The sequence below is a fragment of the Bos indicus x Bos taurus genome, chromosome 27 (assembly GCF_003369695.1).
Source record: "Bos indicus x Bos taurus breed Angus x Brahman F1 hybrid chromosome 27, Bos_hybrid_MaternalHap_v2.0, whole genome shotgun sequence".
Lineage (NCBI taxonomy): Eukaryota > Metazoa > Chordata > Mammalia > Artiodactyla > Bovidae > Bos > Bos indicus x Bos taurus.
The window spans coordinates 34,071,594-34,099,199 of NC_040102.1; the positions used below are offsets into that span (position 1 = coordinate 34,071,594).

At 37.5% G+C, this 27,606-nt stretch overlaps 1 protein-coding gene across 1 annotated transcript in view; it reads right to left on the minus strand.

The window, feature by feature from the left end:
- ADAM2 (ADAM metallopeptidase domain 2) overlaps nucleotides 1-27,606 on the minus strand; it is a 102,697-nt gene that overhangs the window by 7,573 nt on the left and 67,518 nt on the right. Inside the window, exons 15-18 of the mRNA XM_027530038.1 lie at nucleotides 22,953-23,058; nucleotides 5,691-5,874; nucleotides 1,236-1,313; nucleotides 858-1,029 (exon numbers count right to left, since the gene is read on the minus strand). Of these exons, the coding sequence (XP_027385839.1) occupies nucleotides 858-1,029; nucleotides 1,236-1,313; nucleotides 5,691-5,874; nucleotides 22,953-23,058 (540 nt within the window). The remainder of the gene's footprint in view (nucleotides 1-857; nucleotides 1,030-1,235; nucleotides 1,314-5,690; nucleotides 5,875-22,952; nucleotides 23,059-27,606) is intronic.

A 27,606-nucleotide genomic window follows, 5' to 3' on the forward strand; every position in this document is an offset into this window, starting at 1 on the left:
CTAATAAATGGTATTAAATACTATATTTCAGAAGTTGGAATAAATGTGGAAATGTTAAGAACTAAGTCTGGCTCAAAATCTGGAGAAACCTGCTTTGCTTTTCTGTAAACATAAATTTTTGTATAAAGGTCCTAAGCAACACCGGATATACTGGCGTGCTCTAAAATCCACCTCTACTTTGAACAAAAGATTGTAGGAAATTACATTTCCTATGCTCCTGAACCTTCTGTCCTCTGGTTAGATTTAGCTGATGGGATTCATGGATTCACTGGATAAAATTTGGAGAGCAGGCAGACTGAAATCCTCATGGTATTGATCCGTCTCCATCTCCAGCATCTGCAGTTATGTCTCTGCATCCTCCATACCTTCAGCTCTTGCTGAAGGGTACCTCTACCTGTCTTCTGGATCCTGGTATCCCTAACTGCAGTCATATGTCATGCAAGATGGCTTAGATTCTGGTTCTAGTAATACCATCTCCATTTATTGTCCTTTCAGCCCTACGAAGTGGTAATGGATTCCTGCATTGCTAATCTCTGCACTGCCTCACTGTTCTCTGATTAGCTTTCATATCTGCTCTTATGTGTTACCGTACCTCATGTTTTGTACTTAATTCCTTCTGTATGAAAGACTAAAGTGATTTCTGTTTTCTTGCCTGGGTCCCTACTGGCATGTCTTATTTATAACATATATTTTGTATAACACGTTAGCCTCTGGAAGTAAAATAGCCATCTATGGTTTATTATTTGATGTCCAAGCATAATCTAAATATAAATTAGTAGACAAAATATTTACCTTGTCAAATTTAACACATTAAAACATTGTCTGAATTGTAATTTCAAGTTGTTACCAGTACTTACCGGCAAGAGGAGTGGTACCTACGTCAGTGAAAGCAGGTCCGCCAGTTGGAGGCTCTGAGGGTGGAAAGTTACCACTGTCAATGCTCCCACCTTCCCATCCTGGAGCTGAATGTTCGCAATTTGGAGGTAAATATGAAGGGTTACAGTGACAGTGCTTTTTATTATTACACACCTGAAACAGGAGAAATACCACCTTATCAAGTAAGTAGCTACAATTATTTGTGTTCATTAAAATTTTGAAAAAATACATAGGTTAGATAAGGTTGATTTTCTTACCTGATTTATGAATGTGTGTGTGTGTGTGTTTAGCTATGTGTTTGCTTTCCAAAGATCACTCTCAATGATATATACTCTATGTCTCATAGTACTGATACTTACACCTTGATTGTTGCATTTTTCTGGATTACAGTCATAGTTCAAGAATGAAGAATCTACACATTGCTTATTCTGGCAAATCTAAAAAAGGAATGTCCCAAAGTAAGTTAATTGAACCACCATCTGTACTTGGCATCTAACTAAAAGGATTCCGTATTGTACAGACATAAGAGGTATTCATTTCATAATAAATATTAACATACTACCAATAAGTGGTTAATTCATACTGCTACTGAGTTTCTAGCACTAGATGAGACTGATTATCTGAAAGTTAAAAAAAAAAAGCATCTTCTATGCTTATACTAGGATAGGAAGTACAGACATGAAATAAAAGCAAAGGCAATATGTCATAAATACTATAATAAAATAGTTTTATGAAATAATAAAAAACAAAGAATATATGAGGGCAGCAAAACATTTTTGTTGAGCCCTGATGTTGAACAGGACTCAATCAAGCATAGAAATGAAAGGCAAAGTACTTGTACAAAAAGAATAAATCTTCAAAATGACTACATCATATCTACTATGTAACTTTTAAAAAATATTAAGGGCATTTTTTAAAAAATATTTTTTAAAAGTTACATAGTAGATATGATGTAGTCATTTTGAAGATTTATTCTTTTTGTACAAGTACTTTGCCTTTCATTTCTGTGGCGGATTCATTTTGATATTTGGCAAAACTAATACAATTATGTAAAGTTTAAAAAAAAAACTCAAAAAAAATATTAAGGGCAGTGCAACTGTTACACAAAGAATATCCATTCAAACATTAACTAAATATTTGAGTCTTACAATGCACTTTACCCTGAGAACGCAGCAGGGAATAGCAATAACAAAAAAACCTTATATTGCTCATATTGCTGTAAAAGGTAAAGAAACACACACACACACACACAATCTACATGTGATGTGACAGAAGTTATTATGGAGGATATGTTTGTGTCTTGTAATCTTGATCAGAAAGTTGGTCTATAACTTGTAAACAATCAGTCATATTTAGAGATTTAATTGGAAGATGGAAGGCTGATAAAAAGGAAGTTTTGAAAAAGAGAATGCAAAAGTGAGAGAAAATATAGAGAGACAAACTAGAGCAACATTGCAGTAGTCTAGAAAAATGACAACCCAGAGTGAAACTGAGTGCTTAGTGGTGTTGATCAAAAACAGTGGTTGTATTTGAGATAGAGTTAATTCACCAAGTTTAGTGATAAATTGTATATAAAGAATGAAAAGAGAGATGGGCAATGACACCAGGGTTTCTGGTATGTCTAACTTTCTTGGTTATGGTACAACTGATGAGATAAGAAAGCTAACATAAAGCCCCAAATTATAGAAATATTATTTTTTGAGACTTCATTTTACTTGTAATATCAAGTAATACCGTGTACTTGAGATAAAATGAAAATCATTTTTGCACAGAAAATGTGAGATAATGTGATTTCACCAAAGTAACCCAAACCTGAAGCCAGCGATTCCCACTGTGGTCATCAGTGGCAAAGGATGTAGGATTTAAGTGATCATATGCACCATACGCCAGTGACAGAATGAAAAGCAGATTTTTACCAAATCCTGAAAAATTAATCTGGAGTGTGACATCAGCAAAATGGTGCACTGGGCACCCCAAGTGTTGTTTTCCCTTAGAGATGTTAGAGGAAGAAGATGAAGCAGGAGGAGGAGGAGGAAGGGGAGGAAGAGGAAGAGGGGGAGGGGAAGAAGAACTGGCTAAAGCAACCCATAGGAGCTCTGGAAGTAGTCAGAGGACTACAACAGCTAAGCAAATGACCAAACAAACAAATAGCCACACCAAAACATTAGAAAACTTTGTAGCATTTTGTTCACCCTGTCCCACTACCTCTGGTGCATGGCACAGTCTAGGTTTGGAGAAGGCAGCAGCAGAGTTTCCAGAGGAGACTATTTTTCATATTCTCATCTGTCTGGGAACTGCTTAAAGACTGGTTTCTGTTCCACTTGACTCAAATCTCAGCTGGGCACTGCTCAGGAAAACTAAGACTTGCAGACATGGGGGGCAGAGAATGAATGGAGACGTACTGTAGACAATATAAGGCTCCAAGGCTACCGTGGTGAGACTATTTGGAAAAATAAAGCATCTAAAATGTCCATGTATGCGAGGAATGAGAAAAGCCACAAAGACATGCATATTCACAGGAAAGATGCATATTCACAAAACCCTCAGAGAAAACAAATTTTCTCCTCAGGCTACTCTCAAGGCTCAGAGCACCCAAGAAATTACAAAAGGACTGCCTGAGCACAGAGCCAGACTGTAAACTTGTGGAGGAGTGGTTGTGTTTTCTGCAGTACAATTTTTAACAACAATGACAACAAAAAAAATCACATCCTATCAAAAGAGGAGAAAAAGGATGAAAGACTATAGAGTGGAGATAAGACAGTCTTACCCACAAGTGGTACTGGGAAAACTGGATAGGAACACAGAAAACAATAAGATTAAAACATTCCCTCATAGTATTTATAAAAATAAACTCAAAATGGCTTCAAGGTCGACATGTAAGGCCTGTAACCATAAAACTATTAGAAGAGAACATAGGCAGGATACTCTGACATAAATTGTAGCAATATTTTCTTGGATAAATATCCTAAGACAAAAGGAAAAAAATAAAAAAATAGATGAGACCTAATTAAACTTAAAAGCTTTTGCACAGCAAAGGAAATTATCAACAAAGCAAAAGACACCTATGGAATGAGAGAAGATATTTGCTAATGATGTGACCAACAGGATGTTAATATCCAAAACACTGTTGTTGTTCTTTAGTAGCTAAGTCATGTCTGGTTCTTTTGTGATCCCGTGGACTGTAGCTTGCCATGCTCCTCTGCCCATGGATTTTTCAGGCAAGTATACTGGAGTGGGTTGCCATTTCCTTCTCCAAGGGATTTTCGTAGCCCAGGAATCAAACCCACATCTCCTGCATTGGCAGACAGAGTCTTTACCACTGAACCACCAGGGAAGCCCATCCAAAATGTATAGCTTATTCAAAATAAATAGCTTATTCAACTCAATATCAAAACAAAAATAAAAACAAAAACAGAAGGCCAAATACACATATTTCCACATAAAATACAAAGTTGGCCCACAAGCCTATGAAAAGATGTTCAACATTTCTCATTGTAAGAGAGATACAAATCAAAACCACAATGAGGCATCACCTCACACCTGTTTGAATGAGTTTCATCAAAATCTCTACAAATAACAAATGTTGGGGAAGATGTGGAGAAAAAGAAACCCTTGTATACTTTTGCTGGCAATATAAATTGGTACAGCTACTATGGGAAACACTATGGAATTTCCTTAAAAAGGTGAAACTAGAACTACCATACAACCCAGCAATCCTATTCCTGGGTATACATCTGGAAAAAAGAAAGACATTAATTCAAAAATATATATATTCCTCAATGTTCACAGCAGCACTATTTATAGCATCCAAGATTCAGAAGCAACTTAAGTGCCTATCAACAGACTACTGGATTATAAATGTGATTTTAAAAATATAAATCTATATAAATATATTTATAAATAATGGAATATTTATAAATATATGTAATATTTAGAAATATGAATGTGGAATATTACTCAGGCATAAAAAGAAGGAAATACTGTCGTTCTCAGTAATGTGGACGAGCTTAGTGAAATGAGTCAGATGGAGGAAGACAAATACTATATGATATCACTTATATGTGGAAACGTAAAAAGGATACAGATGAATGTATATGCAAAATTGAAACACAACTCTCCAAAGGGGAGATCCAAGTGGGGAGGGATAAATTAGGAGTATAAATTGTATAGTACCGTACAAATTGTATAGTGTACAAATACTGACAAATGGTATAGTATATAAGGGGCTATTTATAATGCAGATAGGTGCAAAGATATACTGCATAGCACAGGGACTTATTATTTTGTAATAACCTATAACGGAATATAGTCTGCAAAACACTGAATCACTATGATGTACACCAGGAACTAGTGCAATATTGTAAAGCAATTATTTCAATTTAAAAGAATTAATGGAAGTTTCATTATAGAAAATAGAGAGTAATCGTATTTCAGATTTTCATCCCTTTGATTGATCTTTCCTTTACTCTGTGAATCCTTTATTATTTTCATCACTAAAATGAACATATGTTTCTTTAAAGTTTTTTTTACTTTAATCATTATTTTTAAGTAATTATATAAAAATATAATTCACTACATTAAAAATATATGAAATGATAAAACTGTCAATGAACAGTATGATTCTCAACTCAGTTAACATATGTGAAAAAATAGTAAATGGCAGGTTATGTTTTTTCTTTTAAAATTTCTCTCATTTTCAAAACTTTTCATTTCATATTTTTTGAAATTAAATACACATTTAACTTGAGAAAAATACCACATATGCATTTAAAATTTGAAATTAGTATATTACCTGGTAATAAAAGACCACACACCTTACTTTCACCACAAACAGTTCCATCTTTTACCCACATCATTCCTTCGTCTTCATTACCATATTCATAATGCAGTCCAATGCAGATCTTTCCATTTATGTTGGAATACATAACAGAGGCATTTTCAACAGAAATGACCTCTCTTTTATCATATGTACATAGTAATTTTCCACATCTCACATTCCTATAATTTAGCAACAAATAAAAATCATTAGTTTTCAATACAGAGAAATATTAGAATATCAATTCTAAAGGAAAAAGATTTAAATAAAGCATGAAGAGAAAGAAAGATTGTGCTAAGCTGGGTCCGACTCTTGCGACCCTATGGACTGTAGCCTGCCCGGCTCCTCTGTCCATGGGATTCTCCAGACAAGAATACTGGAGTGGGTTGCCAGTTTATTTTTCCAGGGGATCTTCCCGACCCAGGAATCGAACCCAGGTCTCCAGCATTGCAGGTAGATTCTTTACCAACTGAACTACATGGAAAACCCAAATAAAAGCGTTACTACTGCTGCTGCTGCTAAGTCGCTTCAGTCGTGTCCGACTCTGTGCGACCCCGTAGACGGCAGCCCACCAGGCTCCCCCATCCCTGGGATTCTCCAGGCAAGAATACTCGAGTGGATTGCCATTTCCTTCTCCAATGCATGAAAGTGAAAAGTGAAAGTGAAGTCTCTCAGTCGTGTCTGACTCCTAGCGACCCCATGGACTGCAGCCCACCAGGCTCCTCCATCCACGGGATTTTCCAGGCAAGAGTACTGGAGTGGGGTGCCATTGCCTTCTCCGAAATAAAGCGTTAAGTCTTGCTAAGAGGTTTGCAATTAATTGTGAAACTGAAAATTATGAGGGTCTTTCCTGTGTTATTAACAATAACAACATCTTAGTAATTATGAGCTACTTCTTTGTGCTGTGCTGTGCTTAGTCATTTGGTCGTGTCTGGCTCCGTGCAACCCCTTGGACTGTGACCCACCAGGCTCCCTTGTCCATGGGAATTCTCCAGGCAAGAATACTGGAGTGGATTACCCATGCCCTCCTCCAGGGAATCTTCCCAATCCAGGAATTGAGCTCAGGTCTCCCGCATTGCAGGTGGATTATTTACTGTCTGAGCCACCAGGGAAGCCCATGAATCCTGGAGTAGGTAGCCTATCCCTTTTCCCGGGGATCTCACTGACCCAGGAATCCAACCCGGGTCTCCTGCATCGCAGGTGGATTCTTTATCAGCTGAGCTACCAGGGAAGCCCCACTTCCTATTTAGTCATCACTTTTAAACAATTCTTTATTATTATTATTATTTTTTGGCTATTGTTCTTAAACATGATTCTGAGCTTATTCTATCTAAAAATTAGTAAAATTTTTAAAATTACCAATATACTTACATTTCCTTTTCTATTTTTCAAACATAATACATATTCTCCACATCATGGGTCCCAAACTGACAAGACATTAAGGCATACACTTAAGAAGCAGTATATGGAATAAATATTAATGCTGAATCACTAAGATACATCATGATGATAGTGTCTAAACCACAGACAAAAATAACCAGAAAATCGTGTGTGTGTGTGTGTGTGTGTGCAGTTGTGTCTGACTCTATGCCTGTCAGGCTCCTCTGTCAATGGAATTTTTCCAGGTAAGGATACTGGAGTGGGTTGCCATTTCCTTCTCCAGGGAATTTTCCTGACCCAGCATCTCCTGCATCTTCTGCATTGGCACGCAGATTCTTTACGGCTGAGCCAGAGGGAAGGCAACCCAAAAATGGAAAAAAAAGCATTAATAATCACATGGAAGAGTGGTAATTTCATAAATGAGTAGGGAAATACAAATTAGAGAGTAAGATACCTCTTTAGAATGACACGTTAACAAGGCAACAAAAAGCTGTGACAGTACAAAACGCTGCGGATGCGGAGAAGTTATAACTCTGATATGCTCTTGTTGGAGATGTAAGATGGTACAGTAACTTTGGAAATTATGTGGGCATAAAATGTTTAAATTGCCATGTAAGTGAAAGTTACTCAGTCATGTCTGACTCTTTTGCAACCCCATGGACTGTAGACCGCCAGGCTCCTCTGCTTATGGAATTCTTTAGGCAAGAATACTCGCATGAGTTGCCATTCCCTTCTCCAGGGGATCTTTCCAACCCAGGGATGAACCTGGGTGTTCTGCATTGCAGCAGATTCTTTATCATCTGAGCCACCAGGTAAGCCCTGAACTTTCCACATGACTCAGCAACTCCACTTCTAAGTGTGCATCCATGGGAAATTTAAAAATATGTGTTTACATAAAGACTTGCACCTTCATCACTTGTTTTTTTTAAATATAAATTTATTTAATTGGAGGTTAATTACTTTACAATATTGTATTGGTTTTGCTATACATCAACATGAATCCACCATGGGTGTACACGTGTTCCCCATCCTGAACCCCCCTCCCACCTCCCTCCCTGTACCATCCCTCTAGGTCATCCCAGTGCACCAGCCCCAAGCATCCAGTATCCTGCATCGAACCTGGACTGGCGATTCATTTCATATATGATATTATACATGTTTCAATGCCATTCTCCCAAATCATCCCACCCTCACCCTCTCCCACAGAGTCCAAAAGACTGTTCTATACATCTGTGTCTCTTATGCTGTCTTGAATACAGGGTTATCGTTACCATCTTTCTAAATTCCATATATATGCGTTAGTATACTGTATTGGTGTTTTTCTTTCTGGCTTACTTCACTCTGTATAATAGGCTCCAGTTTCATCCACCTCATTAGAACTGATTCAAATCATCACTTGTTATATCTCAAGAGAAAAAATACATGGCTTTACAAAGAAAACAAACAAAATACTTCATAAGAATGTTCAAAGCACCATTGTCCTCTTAATTTTTTTACTTGAAGTATATTTGATTTGTAATGTTCTGTTAATTACTACTTATAGCAAAGTGATTCAGTTATATATATATATATATATATATATATATATATATATAGTTTTTAATATTCTTTTCCATTATGGCTTACTATAGATATTGAAATATTGAATATAGTTCTTTATGCTATACAGTAGGACCTTGTTGTTCATCCATTCTCTGTATAATAGACACATCCATAGCAGCATTGTTTTTAATGACCCAAAACTATTAGAAACATTCTAAATGCCCATTAGCTGGCACATAACTTTAGGATATAATATTATCCAGTAATAAGAAGCTACAAACTAGTGTAATAGGCTACAAAATGGATGAAACTAAAAAAATAAGTAAAATAAACCAAGTAAAAAGACCACATAGTATGCAATTTTCCTAATATAAGAACTCTAGAAAAGGTAAATCCAAGGAAAGAGAAAGTATTGCTAGGAACTGGTTGCTAGGAACTGGGATCACTTGAAAGTGACTTTGGATTCTACTGACTTTTGCACTTTTATAAATTTATCACAAAGTGCATAAGTTATTCCATTAAAGTAGATTGATTACATTTTAGTTAAGTATTTTAAGTATTATTATGTTTGTTATAAATTATTTATGAGCTTCTACGTCAAGTTGTTGCTGCTGTTGTTTTTCAGTCTCTCAGTCCTGTGTGATTCTTTGCATCCCCATGGATTGCAGCACACCAGACTTCCTTGTTCTTCACTATTTCCTGGAGTTTGCTTAAACTCGTGACCATTGAAGTGGTGATGCCATCCGACCATCTCATCCTCTGTTGTGCCTTTCTCCTCTTGCCTTCAATCTTTCCCGGCATCAGTTTAGTTCAGTTCAGTCACTCCGTCATACCGGACTCTTTGCAACCCCATGGACTGCAGCACGCCAGGCCTCCCTGTCCATCACCAATTCCTGGAGTTTACCCAAACTCATGTCCATTTAGTTGGTGATGCCATCGAACCATCTCATCCTCTATTGTCCCCTTCTCCTCCTGCCTTCAATCTTTCCCAACATCAGGGTCTTTTCAAATGAGTCAGCTCTTCACATCAGGTGGCCAAAATATTGGAGTTTCAGCTTCAACATCAGTCCTTCCAATGAACACCCAGGACTGATCTCCTTTAGAATGGACTGGTTGGATCTCCTTACAGTCCAAGGGACTCTCAAGAGTCTTCTCCAACACCACAGTTCAAAAGCATCAATTCTTCAGTGCTCAGCTTTCTTCACAGTCCAACTCTCACATTCATACATGACCACTGGAAAAACCATAGCCTTGACTAGACAGACCTCTGTTGGCAAAATAATGTCTCTGCTTTGAATATGCTATCTAGGTTGGTCATAACTTCCCTTCCAAGGAGTAAGCATCTTTTAATTTCATGGCTGCAATCACCATCTTCAGTGACTTTGGAGCCCCCCTAAATAAAGTCTGACACTGTTTCCACTGTTTCTCCATCTATTTCCCATGAAGTGATGGGACCAGATGCCATGATCTTAGTTTTCTGAATGTTGAGCTTTAAGCCAACTTTATCACTCTCCTCTTTCATTTTCATCAAGAGGCCCTTTAGTTCTTCACTTTTTGCCATAAGGGTGGTGTCATCTGCATATGTGAGGTTATTGATATTTCTCCCAGCAATCTTGAGTCTGGCTTGTGCTTTTTCCAGCCCAGCGTTTCTCATGATGTACTCTGCATAGAAGTTAAATAAGCAGGGTGACAATATACAGCCTTGCTGTACTCCTTTTCCTATTTGGAACCAGTCTGTTGTTCCATGTCCAGTTCTAACTGTTGCTTCCTGACCTGCATACAGGTTTCTCAAGAGGCAGGTCAGGTGGTCTGGTATTCCCATCTCTTTCAGAATTTTCTACAGTTTATTGTGATCCACACAGTCAAAGGTTTTGGCATAGTCAATAAAGCAGAAGTAAATGTTTTTCTGGAATTCTCTTGCTTTTTCAATGATCCAGCAAATGCTGGCAATTTGATCTCTGGTTCCTCTGCCTTTTCTAAAACCAGCTTGAACATCTGGAAGTTCATGGTTCACGTATTGATGAAGCCTGGCTTGGAGAATTTTGAGCATTACTTTACTAGTGTGTGAGATGAGTGCAACTGTGCAGTAGTTTGAGCATTCTTTGGCATTGCCTTTCTTTGGGATTGGAATGAAAACTGACCTTTTCCAGTCCTGTGGCCACTTCTGACTTTTCCAAATTTGCTGGCATACTGAGTGTAGCACTTTCACAGCATCATCCTTCAGGATTTGAAATAGCTCAACTGGAATTCCATCACCTCCACTAGCTTTGTTCGTAATGATGCTTCCTAAGGCCCACTTGACTTCACATTCCAGGATGTCTGGCTCTAGGTGAGTGATCACACCATCATGACTATCTTGCAGGGTCTTTTCAAGTGAGTCGTCTCTTCACATCAGGTGACCAAAGTATTGGCGCTTTAGCATCAGTCCTTCCAATGAATATTCAGGGTTGATTTCCTTCAGGAATAATTGGTTTGATTTCCTTGCTGTTCAAGGGATTTTCAAGAATCTTTTCCAACACCACAGTTCAAAAGCATCAATTTTTTAGCACTCAGCATTCTTTATGGTCCAACTCTGACATCCATACATGACCACTGGAAAAACCATAGCTTTCAGTCTGTGGACCCTCGTTGGCAAAGTGATATCAGATCAGATCAGATCAGTCGCTCAGTCATGTCCGACTCTTTGGGACCCCATGAATCGCAGCACACCAGGCCTCCCTGTCCATCACCGACTCCTGGAGTTCACTCAGACTCACGTCCATCAAGCCAATGATGCCATCCAGCAATCTCATCCTCTGTCGTCCCCTTCTCCTCTTGCCCCCAATCCCTCCCAGCATCAGAGTCTTTTCCAATGAGTCAACTCTTCGCATGAGGTGGCCAAAGTACTGGCGTTTCAGCTTTAGCATCATTCCTTCCAAAGAAATCCTAGGGCTGATCTCCTTCAGAATGGACTGGTTGGATCTCCTTGCAGTCCAAGGGACTCTCAAGAGTCTTCTCCAGCACCACAGTTCAAAAGCATCAATTCTTCAGTGCTCAGTATTCTTCAGTCCAACACTCACATCCATACATGACAACAGGAAAAACCATAGCCTTGACTAGACGAACCTTTGTTGGCAAAGTAATGTCTCTGCTTTTGAATATGGGCGGTGTTAAACTAGTTTGAGTTCAGAAGGTTAACAACTATTTTGACATCAGTTTCTAAGGCTACCTGCAAGAGGTACGGGATTCAAAGTACAGAGCCCTGTACTGTTGAAGCCCAGCTTGAAGGATTTTGAACATTACCTTGTTAGCATGTGAAATGAAAGAAATTGTGTGGCAGTTTGAACATTCTTTGGCATTGCCTTTCTTTGGAATTGGAATGAAAACTGAACTTTTCCAGTCCTGTGGCCACTGAGTTTTCCAAATTTGCTGGCATACTGAGTACAGCACTTTCACAGCATCATCTTTTAGGATTTGAAATAGCTCAGCTGGAATTCCATTACCTCCACTAGCTTTGTTCATAGTAATGCTCCCTAAGGCCCACTTGACTTCACACTCATGGATGTCTGGCTCTAGGTGAGTAACTACACCACTGTGGTAATTGGGTCATTAAAACCTTTTTGTACAGTTCTTCTGTGTATTCTTGCCACCTCTTCTTAATATCTCTGCTTCTGTTAGGTCCACACAATTTCTGTCCTTTATTATGTCCATCTTTGCATGAAATGTTCCCTTGGTATCTCTAATTTTCTTGAAGAGATCTCTAGTCATCCCCATTCTATTGTTTTCCTCTATTTCTTTGCACTGTTTACTTAAGAAGGCTTTGTTTTTCCAGTCATTACAAGAAAATGCTGAGTAAACAGAAATCAATGACTTTTTTTGGACCCATCAGAGAACTGCGGTTGCAGAAAAAACCACTTACATGTATCTGGAAAGCTAAGTGCCTGCAAAAACAACAAGTATAGCACTTGTAATTTGCTTATCTGGAACATAAGCCACTGAACTACCTAAACCACTAACAATATTTAAATACAAATTTTGACAAATCACTGGAGACTGAGCATGAACTACCATGAAGATGTGAAGCTCTTGAGTGATACAGTTATATTTTCATTTGCCTTTTCTCCAGAAACTCTATATGTTTCTTTTGGGGAGTATATGTGAAAGCTCTCCATATACACTTACAGGGGGAGGTGAAGAGTAATCATTATGAAATTCCCAGACCCAGCTGTCTAACAAAGGCTTAATCTCTAGGTATAAAGACTTTCATCCCACTCTTGCCAACTCCACTTGTCTTGGATCACCTAAAAGAATAATAAATATCAGATCAGATCAGTCGCTCAGTCGTGTCCGACTCTTTGGGACCCCATGATTCGCAGCATGCCAGGCCTCCCTGTCCATCACCAACTCCTGGAGTTCACTGAGACTCACGTCCATCGAGTCAGTGATGCCATCCAGCCATCTCATCCTCTGTCATCCCCTTCTCCTCCTGCCCCTAATCCCTCCCAGCATCAGAGTCTTTTCCAATGAGTCAACTCTTCGCATGAGGTGGCCAAAGTACTGGAGTTTCAGCTTTAGCATCATTCCTTCCAAAGGAATCCCAGGGCTGATCTCCTTCAGAATGGACTGGTTGGATCTCCTTGTAGTCCAAGGGACTCTCAAGAGTCTTCTCCAACACCACAGTTCAAAAGCATCAATTCTTTGACGCTCAGCCTTCTTCACAGTCCAACTCTCACTTCCATACATGGCCACAGGAAAAACCATAGCCTTGACTAGACGGACCTTTGTTGGCAAAGTAATGTCTCTGCTTTTGAACATGCTATCTAGGTTGGTCATAACTTTCCTTCCAAGGAGTAAGCGTCTTTTAATTTCATGGCTGCAGTCACCATCTGCAGTGATTTTGGAGGTGAGAAAAATTAATTCTGACACTGTTTCCCCATCTATTTCCCATGAAGTGGTGGGACTGGATGCCATGATCTTCATTTTCTGAATGTTGAGCTTTAAACCAACTTTTTCACTCTCCACTTTCACTTTCATCAAGAGGCTTTTGAGTTCTATATAGTCATGATCAATAACAGAAAAGGCTTAAGAATATAAGTTGGGGATGGTAGCTGTAGAACAGGGACTAGAGAATGGGGGCATGGGATGGGGCACTCTACACCTGGAGGAGGAATAAAAGCACTTCTGTTATCCATACCCCTGAGACACAAACTCATTAAAAGAAAGGCCTATGTAAAAACTAGAGAAGGTCCACCCCCCCACCAACTGTAAAACCATAGTAACAAGTCCCCAGCAGAAATAGAAGTAAATTACAACTGAGAGAGCTCCAAGACACATATTCCCTTTGAAGGCTGGGATAAAAGGAAGCTCCAAATTTAAGAAGAGAGAAAGAAATTTCTTCACTAATGGAATCTGAAGATTCTGGTGCCTATAGCTACAACAAACACTAGACACAATCTATCTCCTAAAAATATTAACATATATTCTTACATTAAAAGCTTATTTGCTTCAGTGCCTACTACCCTATATAACATGACCAACTTTCAACACAAAAAAGTACTATTTATACTAAAAGGCAAGAAAAAAAAACAGTCTAAAGAGATAAAATAAGCATCAGAAACAAATCAAATATAAAATAGATCTTGGAATTATTAGATATGAAATTTAAGATAGCTTTGGTTAATATTTTAAAGGTTTAAAAAGCAAAAGTCAACAACATGAAAGACCAGAGAAACAACATCAACAGAGATATGAAAACTGTAAGAACAAACTATAAGAATAAAGAGAAAATAAAAGCATAAAAAACCTAACAAAAATTTAAAAATGGCTTCCAAGCTTTCATCAATAAAATGCAATCTAAGCCACAGAAGAAAAACTTCAGAGAACTCAGTGATAGATTGATAGAAACTTCCCAAACTGAATCACAATAAAACAAAATAATGGAGGAAAAAATAGAAAAACCCAAGAACTATAAGACAATTACAGAAAGTGTAACATACTTGTAATAAGAGCAGCAGAAGGAGAAGAAACAGAATAGGAAAAATCTTGAAAAAAATAATGAACAAGATCTTCACAAAACTATTGACAGACATGAAAACACAAATACAAGAAACTTAGAAAATGCCAAGCAGGATAAATATCAAAATAAAAACCATCTATAAATATATCACATTTAAACTAAAGTAAATCAAAATCAATGAGACACTCTCAAAGGCAGCTAGGTTGGGGCACACCTTACTTAGAGGAGCAAAGATAAGAATTACAGCAGACTTTTCACTTAAAAATCATGCAGTTAAGATTTGGAAGGAATTTTTGACTGCTGTAAGAAAAGAAAAATCTAACTAAGAATTCTCTGTCCAGTAAAATTATCTTTCAAATAATAGAGATTTTTCAGACAAAAAATGATAGAATTCTTTGTGAGCATATTGTACTTGCAAGAAATATTTTTTTAAAAAGTCCTTTACGCAGAAGAGAAGTTTGTGTCAGAAGTTTAGATCTACATAAAAGAGGGACAGCATCAGAAAATGAAAAAATTGAAAGAAAAATGTGTGTATTTTTCTTACTCTTAACTGAGCTAAAAGATAACTATCTTCTCAAAGCAATAATATGAAGAATGTATTGGATATTTATTGTATATGTATAAGCAAAATAAGTAACAAGAAGCCTCACAAGGGACTGGATGGAGGAATTGGGAAACTATTATAGTACACCTTCACTACCCATGAAGGAGTGAATAATTATAGCATTTGAATGTGAACTATTATTCTGTTATTTGAAGATAGTACATCAGTAATCACTTTTAATGGAAATGGTCTATAAACAATCAATTAAAAGCCAGACACTGTCAGAGTGAATAATAAGAACATGGCTCATGAGTTTTAACATCTGAAAACAAATTAATGTAATAAATTATATCAATAGGAAAATGCACCAAAAACAGATTCATGAAAATAGATATATGAAAAGCACTGAAAAAATACAACCACCATGTAAGATTAAAAATTCTCAGAAAAGTAGAAATATAGGGGGGATTTCCAAATCAGATAAAGGGTATTAACAAAAAAAACTACAGCTAACAATAAACTTCCTGGTAATGGCTAAATTTGTCTCATAAAATTGGTAATAAGTAAATCTTTTCTTTCTCTACTTACAGTTCAACATTTTGGTAGATATATATACAGTCAAGCAAGAAAAACAAATTAAAGGTATCCTAATTAGAAAAGGATAATTCAGACTTCATTTGCAGATTCCATGATCCTGCACGTGGAAATACTAAGAAGCTCACACACAAAAAGAGAGAAAGAGAGAATTTATGAGGTTCACACAATATAAAAGATCAATATATGATTTGCATTGTTATTTTTATTATTATTAGATACTGGCAGTGAACAATGAGAAAATAAAATTTAGAGAACCATTCTGTTCACAATATTTTCAAAAGCAAAACATTCAGCAATATACTTAAAATACATGCAACACTTGAACACTGAAAACTAAAACCTGATTGAGACAAAGGAAAGAACACTGAAATAAACCTAGACATTCTATGTTTATCACTTTGCAGTGCAATATTGCCAAGATGGCAATTCAAACAAACATACACGTTCACACACACCACAAATGAATCCATGGGAAACTGATGATATATGAGGAGTAATGTCTGTGAATTTACCAGTGTCAACTTCCTGGCTTGGATATTTTACTACAGGTAAGATATATAAGTCATTTGAGGTGTTACTATTTGGGGAAAACAGCTGAAGTATATAGGGGTCCTCTGTATTCTTTCTAGGTTATTTTTGAAATTTCCCAAGAATCTGCAGTTAGTTCAGAATAAAAAGATACATAGGTAAAATTTAGTGATAAGAAGGCTCAGTTCAGTTCAGTTCAGTCGCTCAGTCATGTCTGACTCTTTGCGACCCCAGGCCTCCCTGTCCATCACCAACCCTCGGAGTTCACTGAGACTCATGTCCACTGAGTCAGTGATGCCATCCAGCTATCTCATGCTCTGTCATCCCCTTCTCCTCTTCCCCTCAATCCCTCCCAGCATCAGAGTCTTTTCCAATGAGTCAACTCTTTGCATGAGGTGGTCAAAGTACTGGAGTTTCAGCTTTAGCATCATTCCTTCCAAAGAACACCCAGGACTGATCTCCTTCAGAATGGACTGGTTGGATCTCCTTGCAGTTCAAGGGACTCTCAAGAGTCTTCTCTAGCACCACAGTTCAAAAGCATCAATTCTTTGGCACTCAGCCTTCTTCACAGTCCAACTCTCACATCCATACATGACCACAGGAAAAACCATAGCCTTGACTAGACGAACCTTTGTTGGCAAAGTAATGTCTCTGCTTTTGAATATGCTATCTAGGTTGGTCATAACTTTTCTTCCAAGGAGTAAGTGTCTTTTAATTTCATGGCTGCAGTCACCATCTGCAGTGATTTTGGAGCCCAGAAAAATAAATTCTGACACTGTTTCCACTGTTTCCCCATCTATTTCCCATGAAGTGATGCGACCAGATGCCATGATCTTTGTTTTCTGAATGTTGAGCTTTAAGCCAACTTTTTCACTCTCCACTTTCACTTTCATCAAGAGGCTTTTTAGTTCTTCTTCACTTTCTGCCATGAGGGTGGTGTCATCTGCATATCTGAGGTTATTGACATTTCTCCCGACAATCTTGATTCCAGCTTGTGCTTCTTCCAGCCCAGTGTTTCTCATGATGTACTCTGTATATAAGTTAAATAAGCAGGGTGACAATATACAGCCTTGACGTACTCCTTTCCTATTTGGAACCAGTCTGTTGTTCCACGTCCAGTTCTAACTGTTGCTTCCTGACCCTAAACCCTTCCAAATAAACTGCCATTACTGACTACCAGGCATGCGTTGAATCATTGGTCCACTTTATGAACTAATGGAAACATTAATGCAAAGAGTGCCTACTTTGTCCCATGTGTCTGAAACACAATTCAGGAAAATCTGTCTGCATTTCTCCTGGTTACTTTAAACTGTCTAATGTACCACCTGTAGATCAGCAAGTAGATTTTATTCAGCTTTCTCTGTCTTATGGACATAAACATGTCTTGGTAATGGATTGTATTTTTTCTCATTGGATTGAATCCTTCCCTTGTAGACAGGTTACTGCTACTTCTGTGGCTGTGTGTGTGGTCAGTTGCCTGACTCTTTGCAACCCCATGGACTGTAGCCCACCAGTCTCCTCTGTCCATGGGATTTTCCAGGCAATGGGATTTGAGCAAACTCAGGCAGATAATAAAGTACAGGGAAACCTGGAATGCTGCAATTCATGGGGTCCCAGGGAGTTAGACATGACATGGTGACTGAACAACAACCGTAGGAACATATATATTGATAATTACCTTAAATGTAAATGGATTACATGCACCAACCAAAAGGCATAGACTGGCTGAGTGGATACAAAGATAAGACATATATGTAAGCTGTCTACAAGAGACCCACATCAGAACTAAGGACACACACACACAGAAAGTGACAGGATGGAAAAAAGGTATTCCACGCAAATGGAAAATAAAAGAAATCTGGTGTAACAATATGCACATCACATGATAGACTTTAAGACAAAGACATAAGAGACAAAGAAGGACACTACATAATGATCAAGGGATAAATCCAAAAAGAAGATATAATAATCGCAAATATATATATGCACCCAATATAGGAGCACCTCAACATGTAAAGCAAATACTAACAACCTTAAACAGAGAAATAGACAGTAACACAATAAGAGTGAGGGACTTTAATAACCCACTTTCATCAATGAACATATCATTCAGACAGAAAACTAATACAGAAACAAGAGCCTTATTGACTCAGAGAATGAACTTACAGTTGCCAGGCTTGGGAGAATGGGGGAAAGGGATAGTTAAGATGTTTGGGATGGACATGTACACACTGTTATATTTTAAATTGGATGACCAGCAAGATTCTACTGTATAGCACAGAGAAATCTGCTTAATGCTATTGAAAGCCTGAATGGGAGGAGAGTTAGGGGAAGAATTAATATATGTTTATGAATGGGTGAGTCCCTTTTCTGTCCACCTGAAATTATCACAAGATTGTTAATCATCAATTATATGCCAATATAATAAAATAAAAAGATTAAAAAAACATAGTATGTTCTTTGACATTCACCTTAATAATTTGTATATTTTTTTGATCTCCTTAGGCAAAGGCAACAGAAGCAGAGAAACAAATGGGACCCAACTGAACTAAAAAGAATTTACATAGCAAAGGAAACCATGGTCAAAACACAAAAGCAATGTGGAAGAAGATATCTGTAAAGGGGTTAATATCCAAAATATATAAAGAACTTATACAACTCAATAGAAAAACCCACCAATTCGGTTAAAATATGGGCATAGGACCTGAATAGTGCTCCCCTGGTGGCTCAGTTGTAAGGAATGCACCTGCAATGCAAGAGACATGGGTTCTATCTCTGCGTCAGGAAGATCCCTTGGAGAAGGAAATGGCACCCACTTCAGTATTCTTGCCTGGGAAATCCAATGGACAGAAGGGCCTGGCAGGCTACAGTCTATAAGAGTAACTTATAGAGTAACGCTGTAAGAGTGGGACATGACTTGGCAACTAAACAACAGCAACAACAACAAGGACCTGAATAGACATTTTCCCAAAGGCATACAGAGAGACAAGAAATACATGAAAAGGCACGAAACATTACTAATCATCAGGGAAATGCAAATCAAAACCGCAGTGAGGTATTATCTCACATCCGTCAGAATGGCTATTTTCAAAGAGACCAAAGAGGGTAAAACAATGACAGTAAAAACACGGGCTGGTCCGGATGCAGAGAAAAGAAACTGTAGTAAACTCTTAGTGGAAATTGGTTTTGTACATGAAAAACAGTATGGAGTTTCGTAAAACAAAAAAATTAAAATACCATACAATCCAACAGTTCCACTCCTAGATATTTATCTGAAGAAAAGGAAAACACTGCTTCAAAGAGATATAGGTACCCCAATGTTTATTGCAGCATTATTTAAAATAGCTAAGATATGGGCTTCTCTGGTGGCTCAGATGGTAAAGAAACTGCCTGCAGTGCGGAAGACCTGGGTTTGATCACTGGGTTGGGAAGATCCCCTGGAGAAGAAATGACAACCCACTCCAGTATTCTTGCCTGGAGAATTGCATGAACAGAGGAGCCTGGGAAGCTAGAGTCCATGGGATTGCCAAGAGTCAGACATGACTGAGAGACTAAGACTGAGATATGGAGGCAACCTAAGTACCCACCATTAGATGGATGTATATAGACGTGAGATACATGTATGTTAGTTGTGTATTTTATATATATATATATATATATATATATATATATATATATATATATATGACAATATTAGCCACAAAAAAATGGAATCTTGCTGTTTGCAAGAACATGGGTAGACCTGGAGAGCATATTGGTTCATGCATTTTGAAATGAATCAGAGAAAAACAAATAGCATATGCTTCTACTTGTATGTGGAATCTAAAAATAAAACAAACAAAGGTGAGAAAAACAGAGATATACTCACAGATTCAGACTAGTGGTTACTAGATCGGAGAAGGATATGGAAATCACCAAATGGGTGAAGGGGATTAAGAGGTACAAACCACCAGGGGTATAATAAAATAGATAAGCCACAGAGATGTAATAGTGCAGCACAGGGAGTATAGTCAGTATTGTCTAATAACTTTGTATGGTGTGTAATTTATAAAAATATTGAATTATTATGTTTTACATGTGAAACTAATGCAATGTTTGTAAGTAGGTATACAGAAAATCATAAATGTTATGCAACACTTAAAACACGATATAGGAGCAAATACAGCACTAGATATCAATGCCAAAATGACCCAGATAATGTAGTTAGGAGATAAGCACCTCAGAGCAGCTAATATAAAAAGATCAATGATTTAAAAGAGAATATAATCACAATAGCTAGAAAGTTTCCTTTAGTCAGAATATGTTTTAGCAATTGTGAAACAAATTTTTGTGCTTCAGGGCTCGAGCATATAAGAAAGCAGTTCATAAATGCAAGCTGTATTTTGCCATAAAATGATCACTATAAGTTCATGTTTTAAAAGCAGAGATACAACAAGTGGATATAGAAATAAATATGTGATACTTGTATGTTCTACCTTTGTTCACTGAGAAGACTTAGAGATCATGAAAAACAGTAGAAATGGGCACAACTGGTGCTGAGATGTTTGTTTTCTAAGTACTCTTCTCTGATAAAGGGCAGCTGGAAATTCCTTTGTTTATTTAGAGAAATAGCTGAATCCACAGCAAGGGTAAAAAAGAAAATATAATAAGTGTCCTAGGATGTCTGTTTTTTTTGTGCTAGAGAAATTTGTAAGTTTTTAAAGTATCATACAGACTTTTGAAAAAAACATTGTGGCCAGTTAAAGTAAACTCTCACTAGCCAAAACTGAGACAATTTGAGAAAGTAAGCATTAAAATAAATGATAGTAATTAATTAATTATTAAATAATTAAATAAATAACAATTAATTTATTAATAAATAAATAATTTATTAATAATTCTACACTATTGAGTCAAGTAACAATTGCTGAGTCTGAACTGATATAGACAAATACAGAAATAAACAAGCAGGAGGGAATACTTCTTTCTACAATACATTTTTAGCTTAAAGACAGGCAATAATGGAATTAGAAAATTATCAGTGAACTTTAAAACTAGAGGGCAAAAGTTTGAAGAACAGAATATGCCTATAGTCTCAGTATTAACTCCCCCCCAAATTATGCATTAGACACAAAGGGAAAGAGTAACTTTACAATTGAGAGACCTAAAGAAAATTAACTTTACCAAATAGTTTAACCTAACATATCCCACACAGAGAGAAATTGGGATGTACCCTTTGAAAATCACACTTGATGGTACAACACCACTTTAGTGGCAAGGATGACAAAATTTATAACACGAATCTAACTAACTATCAAACCCAGTTTGAGAAAAATTTTACAAAATAATTGGCCTGTAGTATTTTTTAAAAAAGTAAAAATAACAAATAAAACAAAGAAAATGTTCTAGATTAAAGTTTAAAAATACATTATGACTAATGCAAACATGGGACTCTAGATTTGCTCCTGAACAAAGCAAAGAACTGTAAATACTTTATTGAGATAATGAATGAAGTTTTATTGTGAATTTTGATGACTACAATATAGCCATTAAAAAATTTTGTCCCCAAGAAAGACACAATGGTTTATTTAAGGATAATGAAGCATACTATCCAATTTACATTCAAATGGTTTAGGAAAATAATTTTGAAAGGAGGAAAGGAGAGGAGAATTTGAAAAACAGAAGGACAAAGCAACTGGGCAAAATGCAAGCCACTGGCAAATATGAGTAAAGGTTATATGAGAAATCTTCTTGCTATTCATGCAAACAAATTTTTTTTATAGAATTTTAATTTTAGATATCAAACCATGTTTGAAATAGCATAAAAATATCACAGTAACATTCTAGTTCTAATATATACATATAATAATCATAGTAATTAGAACTTCCCAGATGGTGCTAATGGTAAAGAACCTGCTTGCCAATGCAGGAGACATAAGAGACTTGGATTTGATCCCTGGGTGGGGAAGATCCCCTGGAGGAGGGCATGGCTACCTACTCCAGTATTCTTGCCTGGAGAATTCCATGGACAGGGGAGCCTGGTGGGCTACAGTCCAGGGTGACGAAGAGTCGGACATGACTACAGTGACATAGCAGGCACATAGTAATTAACAATTAACACTCATATTGTGCATACTGCGTGTCAGCCCCATTCTAGGTGTGTTTATTAGAGTATCTAAATTCCATACTGGCACAAGCCCAGTGATGTTAGTGAAACCGGTATTCATGTTTTACACCTCAGGAACGTGAGGCACATGTCCAAAGCCACAGCAGTAGGTAACCATCGGGATTAGTTCTTGAAACCAAGATGGCTGCCTGTAGAGCACATGTTCTTAAACACAGTGCTTTACTTCCTGGATAGCAGAAATTCATGCACTTTTATTAGATCACTAAACCATGGCTATCGTTTGTAAAATTAAAGTGATAGCATGCAAAAATGAAAATTACCTTTCTAACTAACGGGGAATTAATGTACCTATAGGTAAATGAAATGCTCTGTGGGACAGTACAAGTGAGAGCTCGGATGTGTGAGAAAGGTAAGTACAGACATTCTGTACTTATTTATAGTTTGGTTAAATATAGTCTTAGTTCATGATAAAGTGACATTTTGCTTACGTATAAAGTAAATTATCTCATGGTATTTTCAAATTTAAGACAATAAATAACATTTCTCAGATAGATTTCCTGGAACATACTCAGAGGTACATGGTGTGAACCCAGTAGGAGTTACGCCACAGTTCCCAGACAGATCGTTCATAGAATTAAGCCTCTGGAAACACTCTGCAGGAGCATAAGATGTGCCTGAAAAAAACAGTGTGTGGTTAGTCATACTGCTGCTGCATTTAAAATAATTAATGAGTACATTTATTCTGAGATTGCCTAAAATATTGTACAACATAAGAGCATAATACAAAATTGAAAATAAAATAGTTTTAATTAAAGTTACACACACAAAAAACACTTCAGTGAAATATTTAAATATTGAAAGCATCTTGTCTACTACCCAAACAGATACCTTAGGATTAACCACAGTATGCAGTTTATCTTCTAACTTGTAGTAAGTCTGAAACATATATGTATATAAGAAACATTTTAAACAAATAACTGACTTATTGGTCAATAGTGTTTCTGTGTAAATGTGTTTTCAAGACAAATCATTAAAATGACATCTTTTGTTTTCATCCTTCTTTCCCCAGACCAAAAAATCTTGGAATCACAACTGATTTATTTTCATATTTACTATCCAATCCACACACATTATGTGCTTAATTCTCATAGGATTCTATCTACTTAAAAAGCAGTTTATCATTACTCTAATGGGAAGATTAAGCCAAAAACCTTTGATTTAACCACAAAGAAATATGAGAACATAAAAGGAGCCTCAGCATCAGGATCTCAGTTGTAAGTCCTAGAGGCAGTAGTAAACTGCGAAAAAGCAATGATTTTCATCCCAGAGGTCATTTGCAAACCTAGTTCTGTGTGAGAGGATCAAAATTATAAGCTTACCCAGGGGAAACAGAACATAAAGAAGGCCAAATTTGGAGGATCATTTACTATAGTGATAAAATTAGAGACTTGGGGGGCCTCAACATATAGTACAGTCCCCTCTTAAGACATTTTCCTGCTTCTAAACATGTGAATCTGGTCCCATCACTTCATGGGAAATAGATGGGGAAACAGTGGAAACAGTGTCAGACTATTTTTTTGGACTCCAAAATCACTGCAGATGGTGACTGCAGTCATGAAATTAAAAGATGCTTACTCCTTGGAAGGAAAGTTATGACCAACCTAGATAGCGTATTAAAAAGCAGAGACATTACTTTGCCAATAAAAGTCCGTCTAGTTAAGGCTATGGTTTTTCCAGAGTCATGTATAGATGTGACAGTTGGACTGTGAAGAAAGCTGAGCTCCGAAGAATTGATGCTTTTGAACTGTGCTGTTGAAGAAGACTCTTGAGAGTCCCTTGGACTACAAGGAGGTCCAACCAGTCCATCCTAAAGGAGATCAGTCCTAGGTGTTCATTGGAAGGACTGATGCTGAAGCTGAAAATCCAATACTTTGGCTACCTCATGCGAAGAATTGACTCATTGGAAAAGACCCTAATGCTGGGAGGGATTGAGGGCAGGAGGAGAAGGGGACGACAGAGGATGAGATGGCTGGATGGCATCACTGACTTGATGGACCTGAGCTTGGGTAAACTCCGGGAGTTGGTGATGGACAGGGAGGCCTGGCGTGCTGCAGTTCATGGGGTCGCAAAGAGTCGGACACGATTGAGCGACTGAATTGAAGTGAAACATGTAAAGAGAAGGAAATTAAAATATAAATAAATGACTTCCAGAAAGCAGAGCATTATTTGTCTGCAGTTTCTGCACTGTGGTTACATACATACAATCTCTCAATTGAAAGTCCTGGAGAGTTATGCCCTAGAAATAAGAGTGAACTAGATATAGAGTGAACTTAACAAAAACTCTAACAGAACCTTAACAATTTTGGTTTCTAATTCAATTAAAGTGATTGGTCTCTTTCTTCATATACTTAGCAGAAGAAAAAGATGGATGTATTCATACAAGATGTAGTGTTTATATGAGAAGCATTTAAACTGAAAACACAGTTTCTGTAAGTAAAAAATGTAGATGAAGACAGAGAAAAAAACTTTTGACTAACAATATGTCTTTATATAAAGCATTCAAGAAAAAATATAAAACAAAGACATCTACATATGTTAAAATAATTACAAGAACCAAGGTATGTGTACACTAAAATTAATTATAGAGATATAAATCTTTAAGAAGGCAGAGCATCAAAAATAAATACATTGAGATAATTATGGAGAGACAAACAAATATAATTTGAAATTTAGAAATCTGTATAATAGTACAGTGTTTACACCACAGTCACAAGACACTTAGGAACACTAAGCAGAACTACAGGTTCACAAACACACATTCAAATATATAATATGGAGACTGATAAAAACCAAAGACCAAAAAAATCTTCATGGCTTAAAGAGAAAAGAGATACAATATGATAGATTTTTCTTCAGAAATATGCAAGTCATATAACTATGGAGTAATCTTTTTAAAATGCTGATGGAAATAGAGGTTCCATTTCAAGATGGTGAAGTACACACAGAAAAATCTTGAACTCGCAACTTTTCACAAACACATCAAATCTACAGCTACATATGGAACAATTTCTAGTGAAGAAAAGCTAAAAACTGGTGGAATGACCACTTTACACTGAGCAAACAAGAGAAAGGCCACACTGAAGCAGGTAGGAAAGGCTGAGACACACTCTTGCCATAAACTCACCCTAGCACACCAATCCCACAATTGGGAGGGAACTCAAAACCAAGAGTTCCTCCCTGAGGCAGTGAAGTATTTGACTCACATCAGGTGCCACAGCTTTTAAATCCTGTAGCTGAAAGATGAGCCCCTGAAAGCTCCAACATTGATAACAAACAGGCTCATGTCTATGAGACCTACAAGGCTGTAGAGAATTGTGAAATGCTTCTGATGGCCAGTGTGGTTTATGCTCAAGGTTCCCACAAGACTGTAACTAAGGGAGAAAGAGTTCTTAACTGGCTACAATATCCAGGGCAGGACAAAAGGGAACAGTTAGAGGAGCCCAGTCCTTCTGTAAGAGAGGCCTGTGAGCTTACCTCAGGAGCTGTGTCCTGAGGGTCAGGCTTCTGATTAAACAGGGACCTGCTGGGATCCTTCACTGAAACTTTGGAGGGTGAGCGCTATCTTTCGGTTCTCAACCTGCCACACCTCAGAGTGCCAGAATTTTCTGGAAGCGAGCTTTCACATACATCTTAGGCTCTGGCTTTTTACATGTGGTGCTCTCATTTGTGTGGCTTCTTCCCAGGGACATTCCTTGGTCATCTGATTCTAGTGACCAGAGGCACTTGCATTCCTGGGTCCCATGGAATGGTAATGAGAAATGGAATATTTCCTGCTGTATAAGTAACTAGAGATATCACAGTCTTCGGGGATTGCAGCCCTCCAATGTGAGCAGGTGAACCTTGAGGGAACTCAGGAAGGAGAATACCTGAGATCTAGCGGTCATCAGACTACAGCTGTACCCTATAGTAAGCCCCAGGGAAGCTCACGATGTCAAAGACACAGAACACTGGCTCCAGATAGCTGAGGTGCATATCAAAGGAATGATTTCAGTGAGCCCAGACTCTTGCATCTTCCCATACACAGAAAAGTGCTAAATTCATTAACTTGGGTTATCTGGTTTTCTTTAATTAACAATAATCTTTTGATATTTGGTTTTCCTGTCACTGCAAAAGTTCCATGTAACCTGGCTCCTTCCCTCGCCTCTTTGGGGTAGTTTTCTCAGGGTTACTTGAGACTCTCTCTCTTGAGCTTGAAGCCCTAAAAATTCCAACCGAATAAAACAAAACTCTCAATTTTTAGGTTGTGGATGTTTTTAAAGTCAACAGTAATAATGGGAGAGAGTTTCTAGCCAGTTAATGGCCCTAGAACACAGCACAGATAACTGGCTGAAATGCACACTCAGTCTTGCTGTGAAAGAGACCTTTGTTTATCTGGAAGCTCTGGCTTGAAGGGATGGCATCAGATTTGGGTGAGATTCTGTTTCTCTGATGGAATCCTGGTGGATACAGTTCTTAAGACAGAGGGCTTTGTGATGTTTTACCTTGGAGATATTCTCATCTTTCTTCAGCAGCATGGTAGCCAAAAGCCTTACAGCTAATGAAGAGGTCTGGCCTATTTTGAGCTTTGTTAAAAGCAACAAAGCGTAGTCAGACAATTATTCAAACTTTTACTTACTTAGAAAATCTCTATTCTGGGGGTGTTTTTCTAAGAGGAGTGTGAAAAAGCTGGCATGAAACTCAACATTCAAAACACAAAAACCATGGCATCGGGTCCCATCACTTCATGGCAAATAGAAGGAGAAAAAGTGGAAGCAGTGACAGATTTAATTTTCTTGGGCTCCAAAATCACTGCAGTCAGTGACTGCAGCTGTGAAGTTAAAAGACACTTGCTCCTTGGAAGGAAAGCTATGACAAACCTAGATAGAGTATCAAAAAGCAGAGACATCACTTTGCCAGCAAAGGTCTGTATAGTAAAAGCTATGATTTTTCCAGTAGTCAAGTACACATGTGAGAGCTGGACCATAAAGAAGGCTGAGTGCTGAAGAATTGATGTTTTCAAATTGTAGTGCCAGAGAAGACTCTCGAGTGTCCTTTGAACTGCAAAGAGATCAAATCAGTCAATCCTAAAGGAAATCAACTCTGAATATTCTTACAGAGACTGGTGCTGGCCACCTGATGTGAAGAGCTGATTCATTGGAAAACACCCTGATGCTGGGAAAGAT